Source organism: Microcaecilia unicolor, chromosome 5, assembly GCF_901765095.1.
Source record: "Microcaecilia unicolor chromosome 5, aMicUni1.1, whole genome shotgun sequence".
In the NCBI taxonomy this organism is placed as follows: domain Eukaryota; kingdom Metazoa; phylum Chordata; class Amphibia; order Gymnophiona; family Siphonopidae; genus Microcaecilia; species Microcaecilia unicolor.
The window spans coordinates 46289875-46309735 of record NC_044035.1 but is presented as its reverse complement, the minus strand read 5'-3'; the positions used below and the strand labels follow the sequence as shown (position 1 = coordinate 46309735).

The window sequence follows — 19861 nt, the reverse complement described above, 5'->3', positions numbered from 1 at the left end:
CCCCTTTGTCTGGGTAACTGACTTTTGGAATTTGCTCTCATTATTTATTTACCTGTGATGTATATAAACATGATGTAACATAGTAACATAGTAGATGACAGCAGAAAAAGACCTGCACGGTCCATCCAGTCTGCCCAACAAGATAACTCATATTTGCTGCTTTTTGTGTATACCCTACTTTGATTTGTACCTGTGCTCTTCAGGGCACAGACCGTATAAGTCTGCCCAGCACTATCCACGCCTCCCAACCACCAGCCCCTCCTCCCAACCCCCGGCTCTGGCACAGACCATATAAGTCTGCCCAGCACTATCCTCACCTCCCAACCACCAGCCCTGCCTCCCAACCACCGGCTCTGGCACAGACCGTACAAGTCTGTCCAGCACTATCCCTGCCTCCCAACCACCAGTCCCGCTGCCCACCACCGGCTCTGGCACAGACCATATAAGTCTGCCCAGCACTATCCCCGCCTCCCAACCACCAGCCCCGCCTCCCGATCTTGACTATTGGGGGGAGGCAGATTAGAGGCCTGAAAGTTAATTAATGGAGGGGTGCATGAGGCTGAACTTTTGCCTAGGATGCTAAATATTCTTGCACCCACTGTTCTAGCTACTAGGCTATTCTTTATGTACTTGCTTTATTGATTATTGTGTTTTTATAAACTGTCCTGAAGGATTGCAGAAAGAAAGGGTATAAAACAAATTTTAAAAGTGTCAAAAAATAAGATGCAGTATCAAATAAAAATCTCTCCCTGTCAAACTATACGTAGCTTATAGCAGAGATTCAGACAAATTTAGGAAGAACTGCTACAACACTTGAATAGAATGAATCTTCAGTGGAGTATGATAGTGTTGACCACACTATCTGCAGTGTGTAAAGTTTATGTAGACAAATTCCGACTTATTCTGACTTAGACTTCAGATTTATAGAGCCAAGATCACATTATTTTTAAATTAACTCTCTCTTTTCAGAAGTGAAGTTATCTACTGACTATTGTGCAAATGCTGCTTCTCTTTCTGTGCCTGCTGCAACAAAGTCTATACAGTAACCCCTTCCTTACTGGATTAGTCTTAGGCAGGGCACTTAACGTAAAATATTTATTTATTTAGATTTTGCTCACACCTTTTTCAGTAGTAGCTCAAGGTGAGTTACATTCAGGTACACTGGGTATTTCTCTGTCCGTGGAGGGCTCACAATCTAATTTTGTACCTGAGGCAATGGAGGGTTAAGTGACTCGCCCAAGCTCACAAGGAGCAGCAGTGGGATTTGTACCGGCCATCTGTGGATGTCATGCCCGGTGCTCTAACCACTAGGACACCTAACATAAAATATATTTGTTTTCTTATGCCCATGTAGATGGGCTTTACACTCGGGGATTAGGATGTCCCCCAGGCACAACTTCATCAGATAAATTTCCTGGAATTGAGGCAACAAGCAGGGAAGAACAGGATCCAGGCCTCCTGTGTTGGAAAACTGTCAGAATGTGAAACTGTACTGTCTGTCACATAGTAACATAGTACACGATGGAAGATAAAGACCAGTATGGTCCATCTAGTCTGCACAATAAGGTGGCCAGAGTTGCATGTGCTGCTCCTTGCTGGTTACATCCCTCCATGCCTTTTTGAAGTGTGAAAGTTATTTGATTCCATCCTTTTGCTACTTTAGGGGTCTGTGTTTATTCAATGCCTTGTACATCTGCTAGAGTCCATGATACCTTCCATATTAAATACTGTACAGTCCATTACCAAGAAACACACCTTGAAGCTTCCTCCTTAAATAGTAAGGCACTTATGACCATAGGGTCACACATGTATCTTGAGATAACATCATCGGTTGTTTCTGCTCATTTACTTCCTGGTTTTCAAATCCCTCTGTAGAATTGGTGGAAATCACCACCTATTTATAATAGATAAAAATATAGAAAGTGACTATAGAAAAGACTATAAGGCCTATACACTCTCTCCATCCAACCAACAGCCCAGTTTCTACAACCCTATCTTCTCCCTCGGAGATTCTTGATACTTGTTCTATATTTTCTTGATTTCAAATACTGTTCTTGTCTCTACCACCTCCACTGGGAGGCTGTTCCACAAATCTGGTACCCTTCTATCCATGCTAGCTCCAATCCTAAAATGGCTGCCATGACCTCCAGCAGCACTATTACAAAACTGCCACTGGAAGTTGTGGTAGCCACTTTGACTGCAGAGATGGCATGAGCAGGAGCAAGTAAGGATTGTTCCTGTCCTGACACACCACTAGACCACCAGGGTGGTACAATAGGCCTGAGGGAGGGGCCTATGGGTTGGTCTGGGAGGGGGGCTGCTTCTGTTCAAGAGGGAGGAAGTAGAAGCTCCTTCAGTTGGGAGGGGGGGGGCAGTGGCATAGAAAGGAAGGAGTGTGAGCTATTCCCGTTCGGGAACTAGGCTGGCTTCAGTTTCAGTCATGGATTCGATTTCGGCTGAAACTGGAAAAAAAAACGGTTTTGGTTGCCCTCTAAGGTAAACTTGGAGATAGGCAAATTAAATCCTCATAACAACATCATACAGTTTATGAAATATACTTATTTAAACAGCACAGTAAAACATTCATATAACAGAAATATGATAAATGTTGATAGAAGAATAAAAAAGATAACCATAATAGGCAACATGGAAGAACATTTATTTAACATAGATTTGATGCCTCCAGTGTCTGTACAGTACAACAAAAAAATCTTAATATAAAGCTGGGGATGAGGTGGGGGCAAGTTCAGATATTATAGATAGACAAGATGGGTAGGTCAAAGGCATTGGGGTGAATAAAAAGGTGGCTAAATTGAAGGCAGATTGTACATACAGTTGAATGATCTGGTCTTAGTTAACAAGATGTATGCTAAGTTAGTTCAGATACAGAGTGAGTAATCCATCATCATAGGATTTAAAGGCTTTGGAGAAGAGCCAGGCTTTCACGTGCTTCCTGAAGTAGAGGTAATCTTGAGTAAAGCGTAGCTTGTCTGGGAGTGAGTTACAGAGTGCAACTCCTGAGAAGGTTCACTGGAGGTTGTCACATCATGTGATTTCTCTTGAAGGTACAAATAGTAATGCTACTGGAGAGGAATTTAGAAGCTCAGTGTGTAGAGGACCAATTATCCTTTAGGTACTCTGGTCCATTTTGTCTGAGCAGCTTGAAAATCATAGAGTTTAAATTTGGCCCTGTAGGGTACTGGTAGCCAGTGCAGTTTTTGCAGGAAAGGTGTGGTGTGGTCACACCACTTGTAACCCTCTATTGGTTGCATTGCAGCATTCTGAATTAGTTAGATTTGGTGCATCTCTTTTTAGTTTGACCAATAACAGGCTGCTACAGTAATTTAGCCATGATGTTTTCACGTCACGGACCACTGTGATCAGACTCTTCTTGATATGTGGCGAGAGACTTAGTAATTGCCACTGGGGATAGAGGTCATTTTTAAAGGTTGATTGAATTTGCAAGATCACAGCAAGTGATGAGCCTAGCAAAAATCCCAAGATTCCTGACCTGTGATCTTAAGTGGAGTTCATATTTCCCAAATGGTATTTTGAAGTCAGGTACCTGTCTGCTTGTGTTAGGAAGCTATAGAATCTCTGCTTTGCTTGGATTCAAGCAAAGTTTTTGTTTTTTTGCCCATTCCTGAATTGCTCTTAGTCAATTTACTCAAAGCTATGGGTAGATCTGGTACAGTGTATATGAGTAGTTGTAGATACAGAACATTTTATCTATCAGCCAAAGCAGGTCAGACAGATGCTTGTGGTAGATTTTAAATACAAGGGATGACAGTATGGATTCCTGTGCTATCCTGCAATTCAATTCCCAAGGTGGTGATGTGCTGTTGCTGAACAGAGCTGAGTGTTGTTTGCCCGACAGACACGATTTCAAACATGTAAATACATGTCCTTTGTGGGTTCCACTACTATTTGCTAGAACAGTTCTCCCTGCAAAGAATCCAGGATCTCCCTGCTTCTAGATGACACTACAGGAAAGCAGGGTCAGATTAATACTATGGGGGGAAGTTATCAACATGGACTATTGTAAGATGTTATTTTTCTGTTAAAGGCCAGTTATTAGTAACAGTTTACAGTTTATTCAGACTTTCTATACCGCCCATACTGACAGGCAGAACAGGGCGGTGTGCAGTCATAAATTGAATTAGATCTCATTAGCATAGAATGGGTCCTATGCTAAAACAGCATAGGTTAATAATAAAATAACATGTCTTAACAGTAATCAGCATTGATAACTATGCCCCTATATCAGACCCTATGCAAACATACATTTATGGGCCCCTCTACCATGAACCCCTATTTAGTTCTTTTTTTTTTTCGCCCCCCCCCCCCCCCCGCGCCCTCCCCCAGATCTGTATTCATGGCTTCCCACAACATTTCACCTCTCCAGAAATAGCATAGAAAAGTGCAGCTGTGGGTGTGGTGACAGTTATAGTGTGAGTGAGCATGGGGACTAGGCAAGCACATTCTTTGAATGGAGTGACTTAATGGATATAGCTAGAGAGCTACCAAGTTACCCAGTTCCAGGAGGGGTATTTAGGGTCAATTTTGTATTTCTGAGAACCCTATCCTGGTGCATTATGAGACCCGCAGTGCAGAATCAAGTGTCATAGCCATGGGGGGGGGGGGGGGGGCTTGGGGCCTGGGCCCTCCACTTTGTGCTCAGGCTCCCTCCAATCTGCATCACCCTGTCAAATGGCTGGAAGAGATGCCAAAGCCCCGCCAACCAAAGAAATGTGGTTCCAGAGCTGCTCCTCTCCTCTTTGTGCTGCTGCTATAATACAGAAGTCGGCAGCATGCCTCCAGCTGCCGACACCGGGATGCCTTCTTGTGCACACTCGTCAGTCACACACACAAGAGGTGTTGTGCTGCTGTCTCCTGTTCATGTGCTCATTCAGTCAGTGCTCGCCCCTCACCAACAAGCCCTGCTAAGCATCATGAAAAGTTCTTGCATTTGTTGCCAGCTCTTTCTTACTCAGCCTATAACAACCCCTTCCCCCCACACACTTTCCTGTAAATCACCCCTCCCCCCCCCCCCTCATGGTCTTCCTTACAGTCGCTGGTGGTCTAATGATATAGATGGGGCAGAAGCAATCCCCAGTCCGTGATGGCTCCATTGTCAAAATGGCTGCCATAAATTCTAGCTGTTGTCTCACTGGCAGACCACCAGCTATTGTAAGGTAGGCCCCGGGGGTGGCGCCTACACGTAAGGGGTGGGGCTGCGCCTGTTAGAGGGAAGGAGCAAGGGATCTATGGAACACAGCACTAAGTTTTGGGTTCAGCAGATAACACACTGGCATTTTCAGTCGAAACTGAAACAAGGCCAGATATGAATTTTGAACAGTTTCAGCACCAAAAACAAAACCAAAATTCAATTGGCCTCTACTGGATTTTAGTGATTACATTAGAAATACCGTACTCTCTCTCTTTCCAAACTGCTATTTGTAAAACTACAATCAGTTTTCTTGTGCAGTTCGAGCAGATTAACTGCTAAGCCTCAGGAAGCTCTACTGGTGAATTCATCAATCAAGTCACTCAATACCTGTTCCTCCAGATGTCCTGAGCTGTATTGATTCGGAGGTTATTTCTTAGCTTTGTTTGTGCTGGGGTTTGGAGGACAGCTCAGATCCCTGTAGAATTGAAAGTGTTTCAGTCTTGGTACTTTCCTGCTCAACAGCAAACTGTTTTCCTGTTTGTCCTTTTTGTCCAGAGAAGGAAAAGGATGATATGATATTTAGAAATGATTATTTATTAATAAGACTCCCTATTGCATTGTAGGCCCTTCTGGATTAATAGGGAATAACTATCTTCTTAACACTTAAGGTCCCCATATAGAGATACTTAATCAAGAAGGAAGGGTAAAAGAATTCCAAGTGGTACACCAAATTATTAAAATGTGATCTTTGCAATTCAGATATCAATTTAACAAAACTTGTGAGGCAAAATGATTTCCACGTACTTGAAATATGTAATAACCATTTTCTCCCTTGAAAAAAATATTCTGTCTCACTAATTTCATAGTTCTTTCCGGAAGCAGACATTGACTCTAGATCAGTATTATTCCCAATCATTGGGTCAATAGTTGAATACAAAAATTAGTCAAGTAGAAAACCAAATGATGTGCCTTGAAGAAGTGGCAAATCCTCGACCATTCTGCATTTTCCTTGTAATATAGCTTTTCTGTCAGCTACAGATTTTATTTGGCTGTAGTTCCAGCTATGAATGGCATAGTGCCTAAAAAGAGTTCTCCTTTTTTACTGTAAGAAAAAGCTATTTTGGAATCACTTTTCAGATTCTTCTGCAAACATAGTTAATATAAGTTCAGTGGCACATAACCATTGTGGGATGCACTGGGCAGAAGCTAAGGGGTGGACCCACCCCATGCCAAGTGTGATGAAACTCTTTCTCGATAACATTATTCAGCTTCACCAAAGAGGCTCCTTGAGCAGGGGCACTAGGCAATTGCCTTCTTGCCCTTTCCCACTAAAACCAGACCTGGAAAATTGAATTGGCACCAAAGAAAATTAGAAACTTTCTTAAAGATTGCAAATGAGACATTTACAGAATGACTTTATAGAGAGAGAATAATATTTGATTATGTCTTTCACAGTAGCAAATTACTTGAACATTTTATCTAAGCAGGTATTATAGGAAAAAATGGTACAATGCGGAAAAGTAATTATATATTTTTAGAGTACAGCATTTGTTGTACCTCAGAAAAGAAACAGTTAATATTTTCATAAGGTACATGCACCACAGCTGCTGTTTAAAGCAAGCATGATCACAAATGACTTTTAATGAGCAGTGGGAGCCTCTTTGGCATCATATTGATCAACACAGTAGGGGCATTAAGGGGTTTCCTGTTGCAAAGCTAGACTCTTTACTTGAATATTCTACTTAAAAAATAATTAGATAAATGACTGGTGAAAACGGTTCAATACAGTTGCTCAAGGACTAGCAAGATCATCCATATTTTTTCTACCTTACACTGGTAGGTAATTGAAAACATCTTAATGACAGCCCTTGTTATCCTCACCAGTGACACATTAGAAAGAGTGCAAGACCTTTTCCAGAGATTCAAAAATGGAACTGGTATGTTTGCAAGTACTTTGACATGGTTGTATGTTTTGTTGGAAAGTTACATATATTTATTCCATTCAGAGCCACCAAGGGCCCAGGGCAGAACCGGACCACTGCAAGCCGCCCCTCCGATCCGCACCCTTACCTTTCTGTCTTTGCCTATCAGGGGGGCCCTGGCTCGGCAAGCCGCTTCTTGCTGCCTGCGTCCAGGTCTGTCCTCCCCTGCTCCTGCGTGCCGCCCAAGACCCGGATGATTGTGTTAGCACGATATCGCGTTAATGCAATCATCCGGGTCCTGTCTTCCAGGTCCTGACTCCGGGCATGGATAGGAGCAGGAGAGGGCAGACCGTGGGAGCAGGCAGGCACGCAGGAAGTGGCCTGCCAGGCCCGGTCCCCTCTTAGAGGCAAAGACAGAAAGGTAAGGGGGTGGGTGGGGCAGCTTGCGACGGTCCGGTTCTGCCCCGGGCCTGGCTATGTCTCTCAGCGGCCCTGATTCCATTCTTAGAAACATAGCTTTCAGTAGTTAACACATGAATGAGGTCATATCGGGTTAGCTACACAAATATTGGTGGTGCAGTAGCAAATGACAGCACTTAAGAGCATTGGAAGCACTTTTTTCTCTGTGTAAAACTTTTGTTTGTGTTTCTATAAATGATAAAGTCTAATCTTCAGCAGCTCTAAATATATAAAGGTCAATATTCAACAAGCATGTAGGCAGCGGGAGAAGGAGGAAGGGAAGGGGGAAGAGGGGAATCGCTGGATATGAATAGGAGGGGAGGACAGCGGGGAGAGGAGAATCGCTGGACATGGATGAGAGAGGAGAATCACTGGACATGGATCGGAGGGCAGGGGAGATAGAAAAATTGCTGAACATGGATGGAGGGGAGGGCAGGGGAGAGAGAAGAATTGCTGGACATGAATGGAGAGGAGGGCAGGTGAGAGGAAAATCGCTGGACATGGATGGGAGGGGAGGGCAGGAGAGAGAGGAGAATTGCTGGACATGGATAGGAGGAGAGGATGTGGGGAGAGGAAAATCGCTGGACATGGATGGAGAGGAGAGCAGGGGAGAGGAGATTGCTGGACATGGATGGCGGAGAGAGGAGAAATGCTGGGCATGGATGGAGGGGAGGGAAGAAAGGAGAAGGAGATGCACATGGATGGAGGGGAAAGGAAAGAAGAAATGCTGGACATGGATATAGTTTTTCATTTTAGTGTTTGGAATATGTCCAATTGGAGAATTTACATTCTGTTTTATTTTGCACTGTATAAGAGGAAACATGTTTCTTTCTGTTTTCCTGGTATTGTGCTGCATGCAGAGTCTGGCTTCTTAGGATTTCAGATTAAGTTTTTGCCTGTATTTGAAGAGCATGTGCGACTGCAAGGCCAGGTGTCTGAATAGGGATCTGTTTGTTAGGTTCTGAGATTTTGATAACATACTGTGTTTCAGATTTGGCAAGACTGTTTTACTAATTCCTAGTCTGTGTGCTAATTTGGTTTTTGTCATTTTGGGTATAGTAGAGCTGTAACAGTTTTAATTATAATGAAAAAAAATCACAAGTTATTTTTCTTCTTCTATACTGGTGTAATATTTTCAATGATGCCTGTTTATACGCGCCATGGCTGGTAAAAGGACTGTGGCTACTGCGGGTATTGCTACCGCAGCGGCGGAGCCATAGTGACCCTACTCCTAAGGTTACCTATAGTGAGTACCGGTACATTTTTTCCTAAAAAAAAAAAGCCCTGGAACGCTGAAAATAACCGGTTAGCGCTAAATTTAAAACCAGCTATTTCAGAGGCCGATATTTAGCATTTAACCAGCCAGGTTAACCGCATAAATAGGACAGCATAAAAATCAGTCCTATCTTTATGTGATAACACATAGCCAGCTAAGGGGCCCTTTTACAGAACGGTAGTAGGTCTACTGCCTGTGTAGCACGCCCCAAATCGACACTATTGCCTGGTTAGCGTTCCCACCCGGCAGTAATTTCGAAGTTGACGCACGCTGTTTCCCGCAGTAGAAAATATTTTTCTATTTTCTACCATGGGGGTTGTTCCCAGCAATAATCAGCAGCGTGGCCACATTGGCATGCGCTGCACGAGTACCGTGCTTGAGCCTTTACCGCTAGGTCAGTGAGTGGTGGAAGGGGCTCAGGCAGTAAATAGCCACACGCTACTTTTAAGTTTAGCGCATGGCCATTTACTGCCCCCATTTTAAAAAGCTTTTTTTCCCAGCCATGTTAAAAAATGGCCCAGCGCGTGCCAAAATCACACGTCCACACTACCACAGGCCACTTTTTACTGTGGCTTGGTAAAGAACCCTTAAGTGCTGAATATCACACTTACCTGGCTATGTGTTAGCTGGCTTCGAAAACCTAGAAATTCATTGCCAGTACCCAGACAGAGATCAATGCTGGCTGAATTTCGGGCACATAATTAATTCAGTAGGTGAATATAGTATGTCTTTTGTGAACCCAATCCTTTTAAGGACACACAGAACAAGTAAATGCTCAGACTTGTTTTACTAATGAGGATAATAGTTCAAACTCCTTTACTGATATTATTTTTGAGCAGGATTTTCACAGCTAAACTGCAGCCGTGGTTATTTGATATTGGTTCAGTGAAGACCAGCCTCCCATATGCCTCCAAGCTCATCACATTTCAAAGAGTGGAGAATTGTGGTTTAAGGTTTTAAGGGGCAGTTAAGATTATAATACTTGTCTTGCTTAATTGGGCTCATTGCCCATCTGGAGTATTGTTTTTATCATACATGATTCCCTTCTTATTTTAAATTATAAAATATACAGAAGAAATCCCTGTTGACAAAATGGTGTTGAGATTTGCAGAACTCTCACTTATTTTTTAAAATATATTTTTGTGTGTGTGTGTATATATATATATATATATATATATATATATATATATATATATATATGTTGTCCGTTATGTACTTTAATAGTGTATATTTCAATGTATGTGCCTATGCTGTGATATAACCCACTTCCTGGGACAGAACAGATGTATCTATACTAGACCCAGTTATGCATTATAACCAATAATTAGTGAATTAAAATAATGTATATAATCCTATCCCTTTCAGAGTCACAGCCATGCTTCTATACTCATAGATCCAGTCTTCTGCCATCCTCTTTCTCCATCATGCAGTAAAAATGTCATAGATGGATTGAAACATTTGACCAGATTAGTTTGAAACATATTTGTAAATATTTATAGTATGAATAATTTGTCATTCTTGATCACAGGAAATGTGTCATGGAGTGGGAGGAGCCGCATGATAGTGCTCTTTATTGCATGCAGAGTGATGGAAATTACATGATTGCAAGTGGATCATCTTACTACGGAGTGGTACGACTCTGGGATAAGCGAGTGAAGAATTGCTTACACGTGAGTAGCGCTTAAAATGAGTAAACGAGTGTTGAGGTTCCAGTTATAAACTTAAAATATGTGGCCATAAAAATGCATTATCATTGATCAGTTATGCCCATCTAACTTTTAAAATAACTTATTTATATATTTAAAGATACATATAAGCCCCATATCAACATTCCTGTGTACTCCTCCAAATTATTGCATTCCTTTCTTTTGGCGGTTGGAAATCGGAATAGACAGGAAGAGTTCCAAAAATTATTTTATTTATTTCTATTTATAGATAACTTTCATGGATTCAAATCAATAAAAAATAAGTGTAAGCACTGCTTTAACAAAGCATAACTGATATATGAACAAACTCCTCCTTGTCAATCACTAGAGACGTACATAATTTTCTACTTGGTTTTTGTGCCATTTCTGCACTCATGACTCAACTGCACACACAGATGTATTTTATTCTACAGGAAAAGCTTGGAAAAATTACCTAAGGGGGTGTTTTACAAAGCTGTGCTAACGTTTTTAACTCACAGTAAAAATCAGCTGGCGGTAAATGCTGAGACGCCCATTATATTCCTATGGGCATCTCAGTGTTTACCGCCTGCTGATTTTTACCGTGAGCTAAAAATGCTAGCGCAGCTTGTAAAAGTTCCTCTAAGTGTGCCTAAGTGCTCCATCACCTGCATAAATTACTACTTTTTGATGTAATTTATCATTCACAGCTATAATTTGAGGAAATATATGCTGCTAGTGGAGGAATAGCCTAATCATTAATGTAGTGGACTGAAAAGCCTGAGGAGCTGGGTTTGATTCCCACTGCAGTTCCTTGTGACTCTGGTCAAGTCACCTAATCCTCTATTGCCCCAGGTACAAAAAAAAAAAACCTAAAACATTGTGAGCTCAGTAGGAACAGAGAAAAGTACCTTCATAGAATATGTAAATCACTATGTACCACATACAGGCAGTATATCAAGTCCATGACCCTTTACCCTTTAGTTGTTTTATATCATTTTGTGGTAACTATCATTCTGCATTCAAACTAATTCAGTCTGAATTCATTTAAGTTACCATCTTGCACTGTTTGGGTAGACTTGTAGGTAGCTATATGGTAATATGGGATTACATAGTAACATAGTAGATGACGGCAGAAAAAGACCTTCACGGTCCATCCAGTCTGCCCAAGAAGATAAATTCATATGTGCTACTTTTTTATTTGTACTGTCCTCTTCAGGGCACAGACCATATAAGTCTGGCCAGCCCTATCCCCACCTCCCAACCACCAACCCCGCCTCCCACCACCAGCTCTGGCACAGACTGTATAAGTCTGCCCAGCACTATCCTCGCCTCCCAACTACCAGTCCTGCCTCCCACCGCCAGCTCTGGCACAGACCGTATAAGTCTGCCCAGCACTATCCCCGCCGACCAACCACCAGCCCCGGCACAGACCGTATAAGTCTGTCCAGCACTAGTCCCGCCTCCCAACCACCAGCCCCAGCACAGACTGCCCAGCACTAGCCCCGCCTCCCAACCACCAGCTCTGCCACCCATTCTAGGCTAAGCTCCTGAGGATCCCTTCCTTGTGTCAAATATAAGGATCGTGCCAAATATAAAGATCGAAATCGGGCAATCAGCACTTAGTGTATCTGACCAATCAGAAGTAATAATAATCACATTTAGACTTTAGCCTGACATGGGAACTATAAATTTCCTATGACATTGGACACTGGTACATTTTATACTGGTTGGCCAGCATACCAAAAGCCATGAAATTCAAATTTCAGTACTTGTTACAGAATAGTCATTCCATATCATCAAGCTGATCAATCCATAGACTGGTGGGTTGTGTCCATCTACCAGCAGGTGGAGATAGAGAGCAAACTTTTGCCTCCCTATATGTGGTCATGTGCTGCCGGAAACTCCCCAGTATGTTCTCTATCTCAGCAGGTGGTGGTCACACACAGCAGCAGCTCTGGCTAGGCCTCCAAGCCTAATCCTTAGGTTTTGTTGAGGCCTGGGGTTGAGGGCTCTTTTGAGCAAGTGCAAACCTGGTGGTGCCAGGTCCCTCCTTTTCTCCCCCCTCCCGCTGGCTCCGTTTAAAAAAAAAAAAAAAAAAAATTTTAAACGTCTTTAAAGGCGTTTAATTCGACGTTTCTTTAAACGTTCATTGCAGCTACTCACTGGGACACCAGTTCGTTACAGCTCGGAGCGGCAAGCAGGTAATTTTACCTTTTTATAGCGGGCAGGGGGTTCCCCGATTCTTCTCCTCGTGGCATATGGCGTCGGAGGGCGAGGGCGCAAAGGGTCGCTCCCCGGATCGCTGGAGCGCTTCTAGAGGGGATGCGGGGGTTTTACAACCTGATTCGCCCTTGATGGGTGACAGTTTAGTGACCGATGAATGTCCCGGTCGTTCCTCCGGCGTGGCGGTTTTTTCCCGCCATAAACGCCCATCCCCCGCTCCTCGCCTCCGCCATCTTGGCCGGCCACGCGGCTCGGACGGCTTCTTCGTGGGCCGCCCTTGAGGTTGGAGACATTAATGCCATGAACGCCCTTAATTTGGGCGACGGCACAAGCGGCTAAAGTTAAGCGCCGTTCTTCCCGCGCGGCTCCTTCGCGGAGTTTCGCGCCGGACGCCATTTTGGATGCGCAGCATGTCTCTCCCCCGCTATTGCGAGCGCCGGTTGAGAGTGCGTCTAGGGCTGTTGCCCAGGCTGCGGAAGTGCACAGTCTGGGGGGTTTCTCCCCCGAGTTTGTTTTGCTGCTGCATCAGGCTTTCCTCATGCAAAACGCTGCCCCTGCTCCCTCTTCTGATAAAGAGGTTGAGGTTCCCAGAGGTAAACGCCCTCGGGTTGATTTCCAGGCCTTGGTAGACTTTGTCTCCTCCGATGTAGATGAGGGCAGCGTGTCTGAGGTCTCCCAACGGTCCTTTGCGGATTCCTTGGAGGAGATAGATCCCCGCTCGGATGGAGCAGATGACCCCTCTGCAGCGCGGCTTTTTAGCCCAGAGGATTTGCCCAACCTGTTTTTACAGGCCATGGACACTTTGAAGATTTCCTCTCCGGAGGACGTCTCTCCCTCAGCCCCTGTTGGCTCTGCCATTATGCTGGGGACGAAGCGCCCGCCTAGATCCTTCCACGTGCATGATGCCATGCACACCTTAATTGCGGCTCAATGGGATGTCCCGGAAACGAGCCTTAAAGTGGCTAGGGCTATGTCCCGCCTCTATCCTTTGGCTGTGAGTGAACGTGAGGCCTATCTGTGGCCTACCGTGGATTCTTTAATCACTGCGGTGACTAAGAAAACGGCGTTGCCGGTGGAAGGTGGCACGGCCCTAAAGGACGCCCAAGACAGAAGATTGGAGGCGGCCTTAAGGTCGTCCTTTGAGGCAGCTGCTTTAAGTTTGCAGGCCTCAGTTTGCGGCTCCTATGTGGCCAGGGCGTGCCTGACTATGGTGCAGCGGGCTTCCCCCTCGGATCTTTCCTTGAGGGCTGATTGGCCGGCCCTGGAATCGGGCTTAGCCTATTTGGCAGACTTGCTGTATGATGTCTTGAGAGCCTCAGCTAAAGGCATGGCTCAGACAGTCTCTGCGCGGCGGTGGCTTTGGCTGAAACATTGGTCTGCTGACCACGCCTCTAAATCCCGCCTGGCTAGATTGCCTTTTAAAGGCAAGCTGCTCTTTGGGGTCGAGCTGGACAAAATCGTGTCCGATCTCGGCACGTCTAAGGGCAAGAAATTACCAGAGGTCAGGGCTCGGGCTAGTACTCGTCCCGGTACCTCCAGAGGACGGTTGCTGGAAGCCCGTCGGTACCGCCCGGGCAAGTCGGGTTCCTCTGCCCCCTCTTCCTTCAAGAGGAATTTCTCCCCCAAGCAGCATTCCTTTCGCAGAGACCGCCGTCCCGGAGGTGCTCCCTCCGGTCCTCCCCCAGGGTCTCGTACCCAATGACGGGGCCTTGGTCCACGCCCCAGTGCAGATTGGAGGACGGCTGTCCTCGTTTCTGGGCGAGTGGACCACTATAACTTCAGACGCGTGGGTGCTGGAAGTCATCAGAGACGGCTACAAGCTAGAGTTCTGCCAACCCTTAAGAGACGGGTTTGTACTCTCTCCCTGCAAGTCTCCGGTCAAGCTGTGGCAGTGCAGCAGACCTTGGACAACCTGATCCGCCTGGGTGCGGTCGTTCCGGTGCCAAAAAATCAGATTGGCAAGGGACGTTACTCCATTTACTTTGTGGTTCCAAAGAAAGGAGGTTCTGTCCGGCCTATCCTCGACCTCAAAGGGGTCAATCGGGCCTGGAAAGTGAGGCACTTTCGCATGGAGACTCTCCGCTCTGTTATAGCGGCAGTGAAGGCAGGAGAGTTCTTGGCTTCCTTGGACATCAAGGAAGCGTACCTGCATATTCCCATCTGGCCTCCTCTCCAACGCTTTCTGCGTTTTTCAGTCCTGAGACGACACTTCCAGTTCAGAGCCCTCCCTTTCGGGTTGGCTACTGCTCCGCGGACCTTTTCCAAAGTAATGGGGGTCATAGCGGCCTTCCTGCTAAAGGAAGGAGTACAAGTCCATCCTTATCTGGACGACTGGTTGATCCGAGCCCCCTCTTATGCAGAGTGCGGCAAAGCTATGGACCGGGTAGTTGCTCTTGTGAGCTCCCTGGGATGGATCATCAACTGGAAGAAGAGCCAGCTGCGCCCGACTCAGTCCCTGGAGTATCTGGGAGTTCGATTCGACACCCAAGTGGGCAGAGTGTTCCTGCCAGACAATCGGATTGTCAAGCTTCAGGCTCAGGTGGACTAGTTCCTAGTAGCCTCTCCTATTCGGGCTTGGGACTACGTGCAGCTGTTGGGCTCTATGACGGCCACGATGGAAGTAGTGCCCTGGGCCAGGGCTCATATGAGACCACTACAGCTATCTCTGCTGCTGCGCTGGACTCCGATGTCGGAGGATTATGCTGTGCGCCTTCCCGTGGACCCAGCAGTGCGCAAGGCGCTGAGCTGGTGGACGCAGACAGACAAGTTGTCTGCAGGATTGCCTCTGGTGACCCCGGAGTGGATTGTCGTCACGACAGATGCCTCTTTGATGGGCTGGGGAGCCCACTGCTTGGGAAGGACAGCGCAGGGGCTCTAGTCTCCTGCAGAGGCAAGTGGTCTATCAACCTCCTGGAACTCAGAGCCATTCGGTTGGTGTTATTGGAGTTCATCCCGGTACTGGTGTTGTAGCCTGTACGGGTCCTGTCGGACAATGCCACGGCTGTGGCCTATATCAACCGCCAGGGAGGTACCAAGAGCGCCCCTCTAGCCAAGGAGGCTATGAGTCTTTGCCAGTGGGCGGAAGCGAACCTGGAGCAGCTTTCAGCGGCCCACATTGCCGGAGTCATGAATGTCAAGGCGGACTTTCTCAGTCGCCATACCTTGGAGCCCGGAGAGTGGCAACTATCTGCTCAGGCGTTCTTGGACATCACGAAGCGCTGGGGCCAGCCGAGCCTAGATCTGATGGCGTCATCGGCCAATTGCCAAGTGCCGCGCTTTTTCAGCAGAGGACGGGACCCTCGATCCCTGGGAGTAGATGCTCTTCTCCAACAGTGGCCGACACAAGAGCTCCTCTATGTGTTCCCGCCCTGGCCCATGTTGGGCAGGGTGCTAGACCGGGTGGCAAAGCATCCCGGCAGGGTAATCCTGGTGGGTCCGGATTGGCCCAGACGTCCCTGGTATGCGGACTTGATCAGGCTCTCAGTCGACGATCCTCTGCGGCTGTCAGTGGAGCAGGGCCGGTTACATCAGGGTCCCGTGGTGATGGAGGATCCCTCTCCCTTTGGTCTTACGGCCTGGCTATTGAGCGGCAGCGTCTGAGGAAGAAGGGCTTCTCAGACAAGGTCATCGCCACTATGCTGAGAGCGAGGAAACGCTCTACTTCTACTGCTTACGCCAGGGTTTGGCGTATCTTTGCAGCATGGTGTGAAGCAGGCTCACTTTCTCCCTTCACTGCTCCAATTTCTTCAGTGTTGGCGTTCCTGCAAGAAGGTCTGGAGAAAGGCCTGTCGCTCAGTTCCCTTAAAGTCCAGGTAGCAGCTCTGGCTTGCTTCAGGGGCCGCCTGAAGGGTGCTTCCCTGGCTTCGCAGCCAGATGTGGTGCGCTTTCTCAAGGGAGTTAATCACCTGCGCCCTCCTCTGCACTCAGTGGTGCCTGCGTGGAATCTCAACCTGGTGCTAAGAGCATTGCAGAAGCCGCCTTTTGAACCCTTGTCGAGGGCATCTCTGAAAGACCTGACGTTGAAAGCAGTCTTTTTGGTGGCTATCACTTCAGCCAGAAGAGTTTCCGAGCTCCAGGCGCTCTCATGTCGAGAGCCTTTTCTGCAGTTCACTGAGGCAGGAGTGACTATTCGCACAGTGCCTTCCTTCCTGCCCAAGATTGTTTCTCGCTTCCATGTGAATCAGGAGCTCTGTCTCCCTTCCTTTCGTAGGGAGGACTACCCAGAGGAGTACTCTGCTCTTAAATATCTGGATGTGAGACGAGTCATCTTCAGATACTTGGAAGTGACCAATGATTTCCGGAAATCGGATCATCTGTTTGTCCTGTTTGCAGGTCCTCGTAAGGGTCTGCAGGCTGCTAAGCCTACAGTGGCAAGATGGGTCAAGGAAGCCATTGCAGCGGCTTATGTGGCCGCGGGGAAGGTGCCGCCTATCCAGCTGAAGGCTCACTCCACGAGAGCTCAGGCGGCCTCGATGGCAGAGGCCGGATCCGTCTCCTTGGAAGAGATATGCAAGGCGGCAACTTGGGCTTCGGCTCATACATTCTCCAAGCATTACCGTTTGACTGTGGCTGCACGGGCGGAGGCCCGGTTTGGAGCTTCAGTGTTGAGGTCAGGGATTTCAATGTCCCGCCCTGGGTGAGTACTGCTTCGGTACATCCCACCAGTCTATGGATTGATCAGCTTGATGATATGGAAGGTAAAATTATGTATAATCATACCTGATAATTTTCTTTCCATTAATCATAGCTGATCAATCCATAGCCCCTCCCAGATATCTGTTCTGTTTTTATTCTGGTTGCATTTCAGGTTCAAGTTTAGTCTTCAGTTATTTCAGAAAGACTTCGTGTTCAAGTTCTTTCACTTGGATTCTTCAAGAGTTGAGACGAGTTTGTGTTACAGTGAGCTGCTGCATTCCTCTCCCCTCCGTTTTACGGGGCTGGATTGAGACATAAATTCTGCCGGCACTCCCTCCCGCTTCGTGCGGCTGTAGGGCAGCTTTGTACCCCTCCCGCTTCGGCGGTGTTAGGGTCAGTCAGCTCCTCCCGCGGTTGCGGTTGCAGGATAAGCCAGATCCCCCCGCATCGGCGGGTGTGGTGTCCCTCCCCCGCTCCGCGGGGATGAGCTGGACGGATTCCCCTCCCCCACTTGTGTGGGGATGAGCTGGGTTAATTCCCCTCCCCCGTTTCGGCGGTGGTGAGCTGGGCAGAGTGTCCCTTCGTGGGTGTGATTCTCTAAGTGCTGAGTCCTGCGGATGGAGCTTTGATATCGACATACTGAGGAGTTTCCGGCAGCACATGACCACATATAGGGAGGCAAAAGTTTGCTCTCTATCTCCACCTGCTGGTAGATGGACACAACCCACCAGTCTATGGATTGATCAGCTATGATTAATGGAAAGAAAATTATCAGGTATGATTATACATAATTTTACCTTTCTTCATGAAGAGGGCTATGTAAGCAGAAAAACTGCAGCAAAAGCAGGATGCAATTAGAGTACCGTGATTCAGGTACTACAGAAAAAAATGAAGACTGAAGGTACAAAGCACAGGTTTGATTATGCGTGTATTGGATGCTATCCACCTAGAATGTTAAAGCAGACTATAAACAGTAAAAATAAGTACCTCTGTGGGTGACCAAGGAAGATGATTGTCAGACATGATTTTATTTTGAGGAAGATGTCTCTCACGAATAGGAACTTTATATCACTTCAACTGTTAAGAAAATGGCAGGGCAAATGCGTAGAATTTGGTGTGACGAGGGTTAAGGCCATGAAGAAACCACTACAGGCAAACAAAAGAATATACAATTGGCTTGGGCTGTAAAATATTCAAAGTACAGCAAGGAAATGTGGGAGAAGGTCTTCTTCAGTGACAAAAGTACATTTTGAATTTTGGGAAATCAGGGGAAGGCATATCTGAGATGATTCCAGGGGAGCAATTCAAAACCAGAGTGCCTTGACCGGTCTCTGCAGAATCTCACAAAAGCAATGATCTGGGGTTGCATGGCAGCATCTGGTGTTGGAAAGCTACATGTTATGGAAGGGATGGTGAATGCAAAGAAAAATATAGAAATCCTACGGAAATGTATGTTGCCATCAGTGGCGTAGCCACAGGTGGGCCTGGGTGGGCCTTACTTAGGGCTCAGGCCCACCCAACAGTAGCACATGTTTATTGGTAGCTGATGGGGATCCCATGCTCTGCCAACTGAAGACAACCCTCTGGTGGTAATGAAAATGCTAATCTCCATGATACTGGCACCTGCTCATGCTCAGTTTTCAGCGCATGCCTGCTGTAGACTGCCAAGGTGGAAAGAAGTGTTTTCCCACCAGCTGAGAGATTTTTTGGTGCCCACCCACTTCTTGCCTAGGCCCACCCAAAATCTGTTGTCTGCTTACGCCCCTGGTTGCCATCAGCTGAGCATTTATTCTCTGGCAATTGCATCTTACAAGATGATAGTGCTCCTTGTCAGAGGACCAAGACTGTTGTTGAATGGAAGAAGACCAAAAACAAGCTGACAATAATTGACTGGCCATCTCAGTCCCCAGATTGTAATCCTATTGAGAATCTGTGGCAGAAGTTATCAGGAGAAATATCCAGTTTTATCTGCATTTAGAACGAGCTGATGAGAAGCAAGCCAGTGAGCAACAGAGTCCAAACAGGATTGAAGTGATTTATTATGAGAACTACTTGGCTTTATATAGTACAAGATCAGAATATCATGGGCATAAAAATAAAATGAAATATCAAAATCTTGAATTATCGTAGCAAGAGGATTTAGGAACAGGTTAAAGAGCAAGGGTGAAAGAATAGAAACCAGGGATACCCCACACTGAAGAGCTTGGGAGCTAAAAGTGGAAGAAGACGTGAGGCCCTTAAAAGATTGATCCGACAGAAAGGAGGAAACCATTTCAGTACAGTTCCAGATAGACCCAGGGAAGAGAGATGATTTAACAAAAGACTTTGCCAATCAGGTTGAATGCTGCGGATAAATTTAATGAGATGGCCAGGGCACACAAACCTTTGTCTAATTGGTAATGGATCTCATTCAAAACACTTGCAGTGACAGTCTCAGTACTACAATGGGGTCAGAAACCAGATTGCCCAGGGTGTAGTGCAAGGGATGTCTCTGCAAAGGAAGTGAATT

At 46.2% G+C, this 19861-nt stretch overlaps 1 protein-coding gene across 1 annotated transcript in view; it reads left to right on the top strand.

Moving 5' to 3' along the window:
• FBXW4 (F-box and WD repeat domain containing 4) overlaps positions 1-19861 on the top strand; it is a 225023-nt gene that overhangs the window by 199733 nt on the left and 5429 nt on the right. The window contains exon 8 of the mRNA XM_030202853.1: positions 10356-10497. Coding sequence (XP_030058713.1) covers positions 10356-10497 — 142 coding nt within the window. The remainder of the gene's footprint in view (positions 1-10355; positions 10498-19861) is intronic.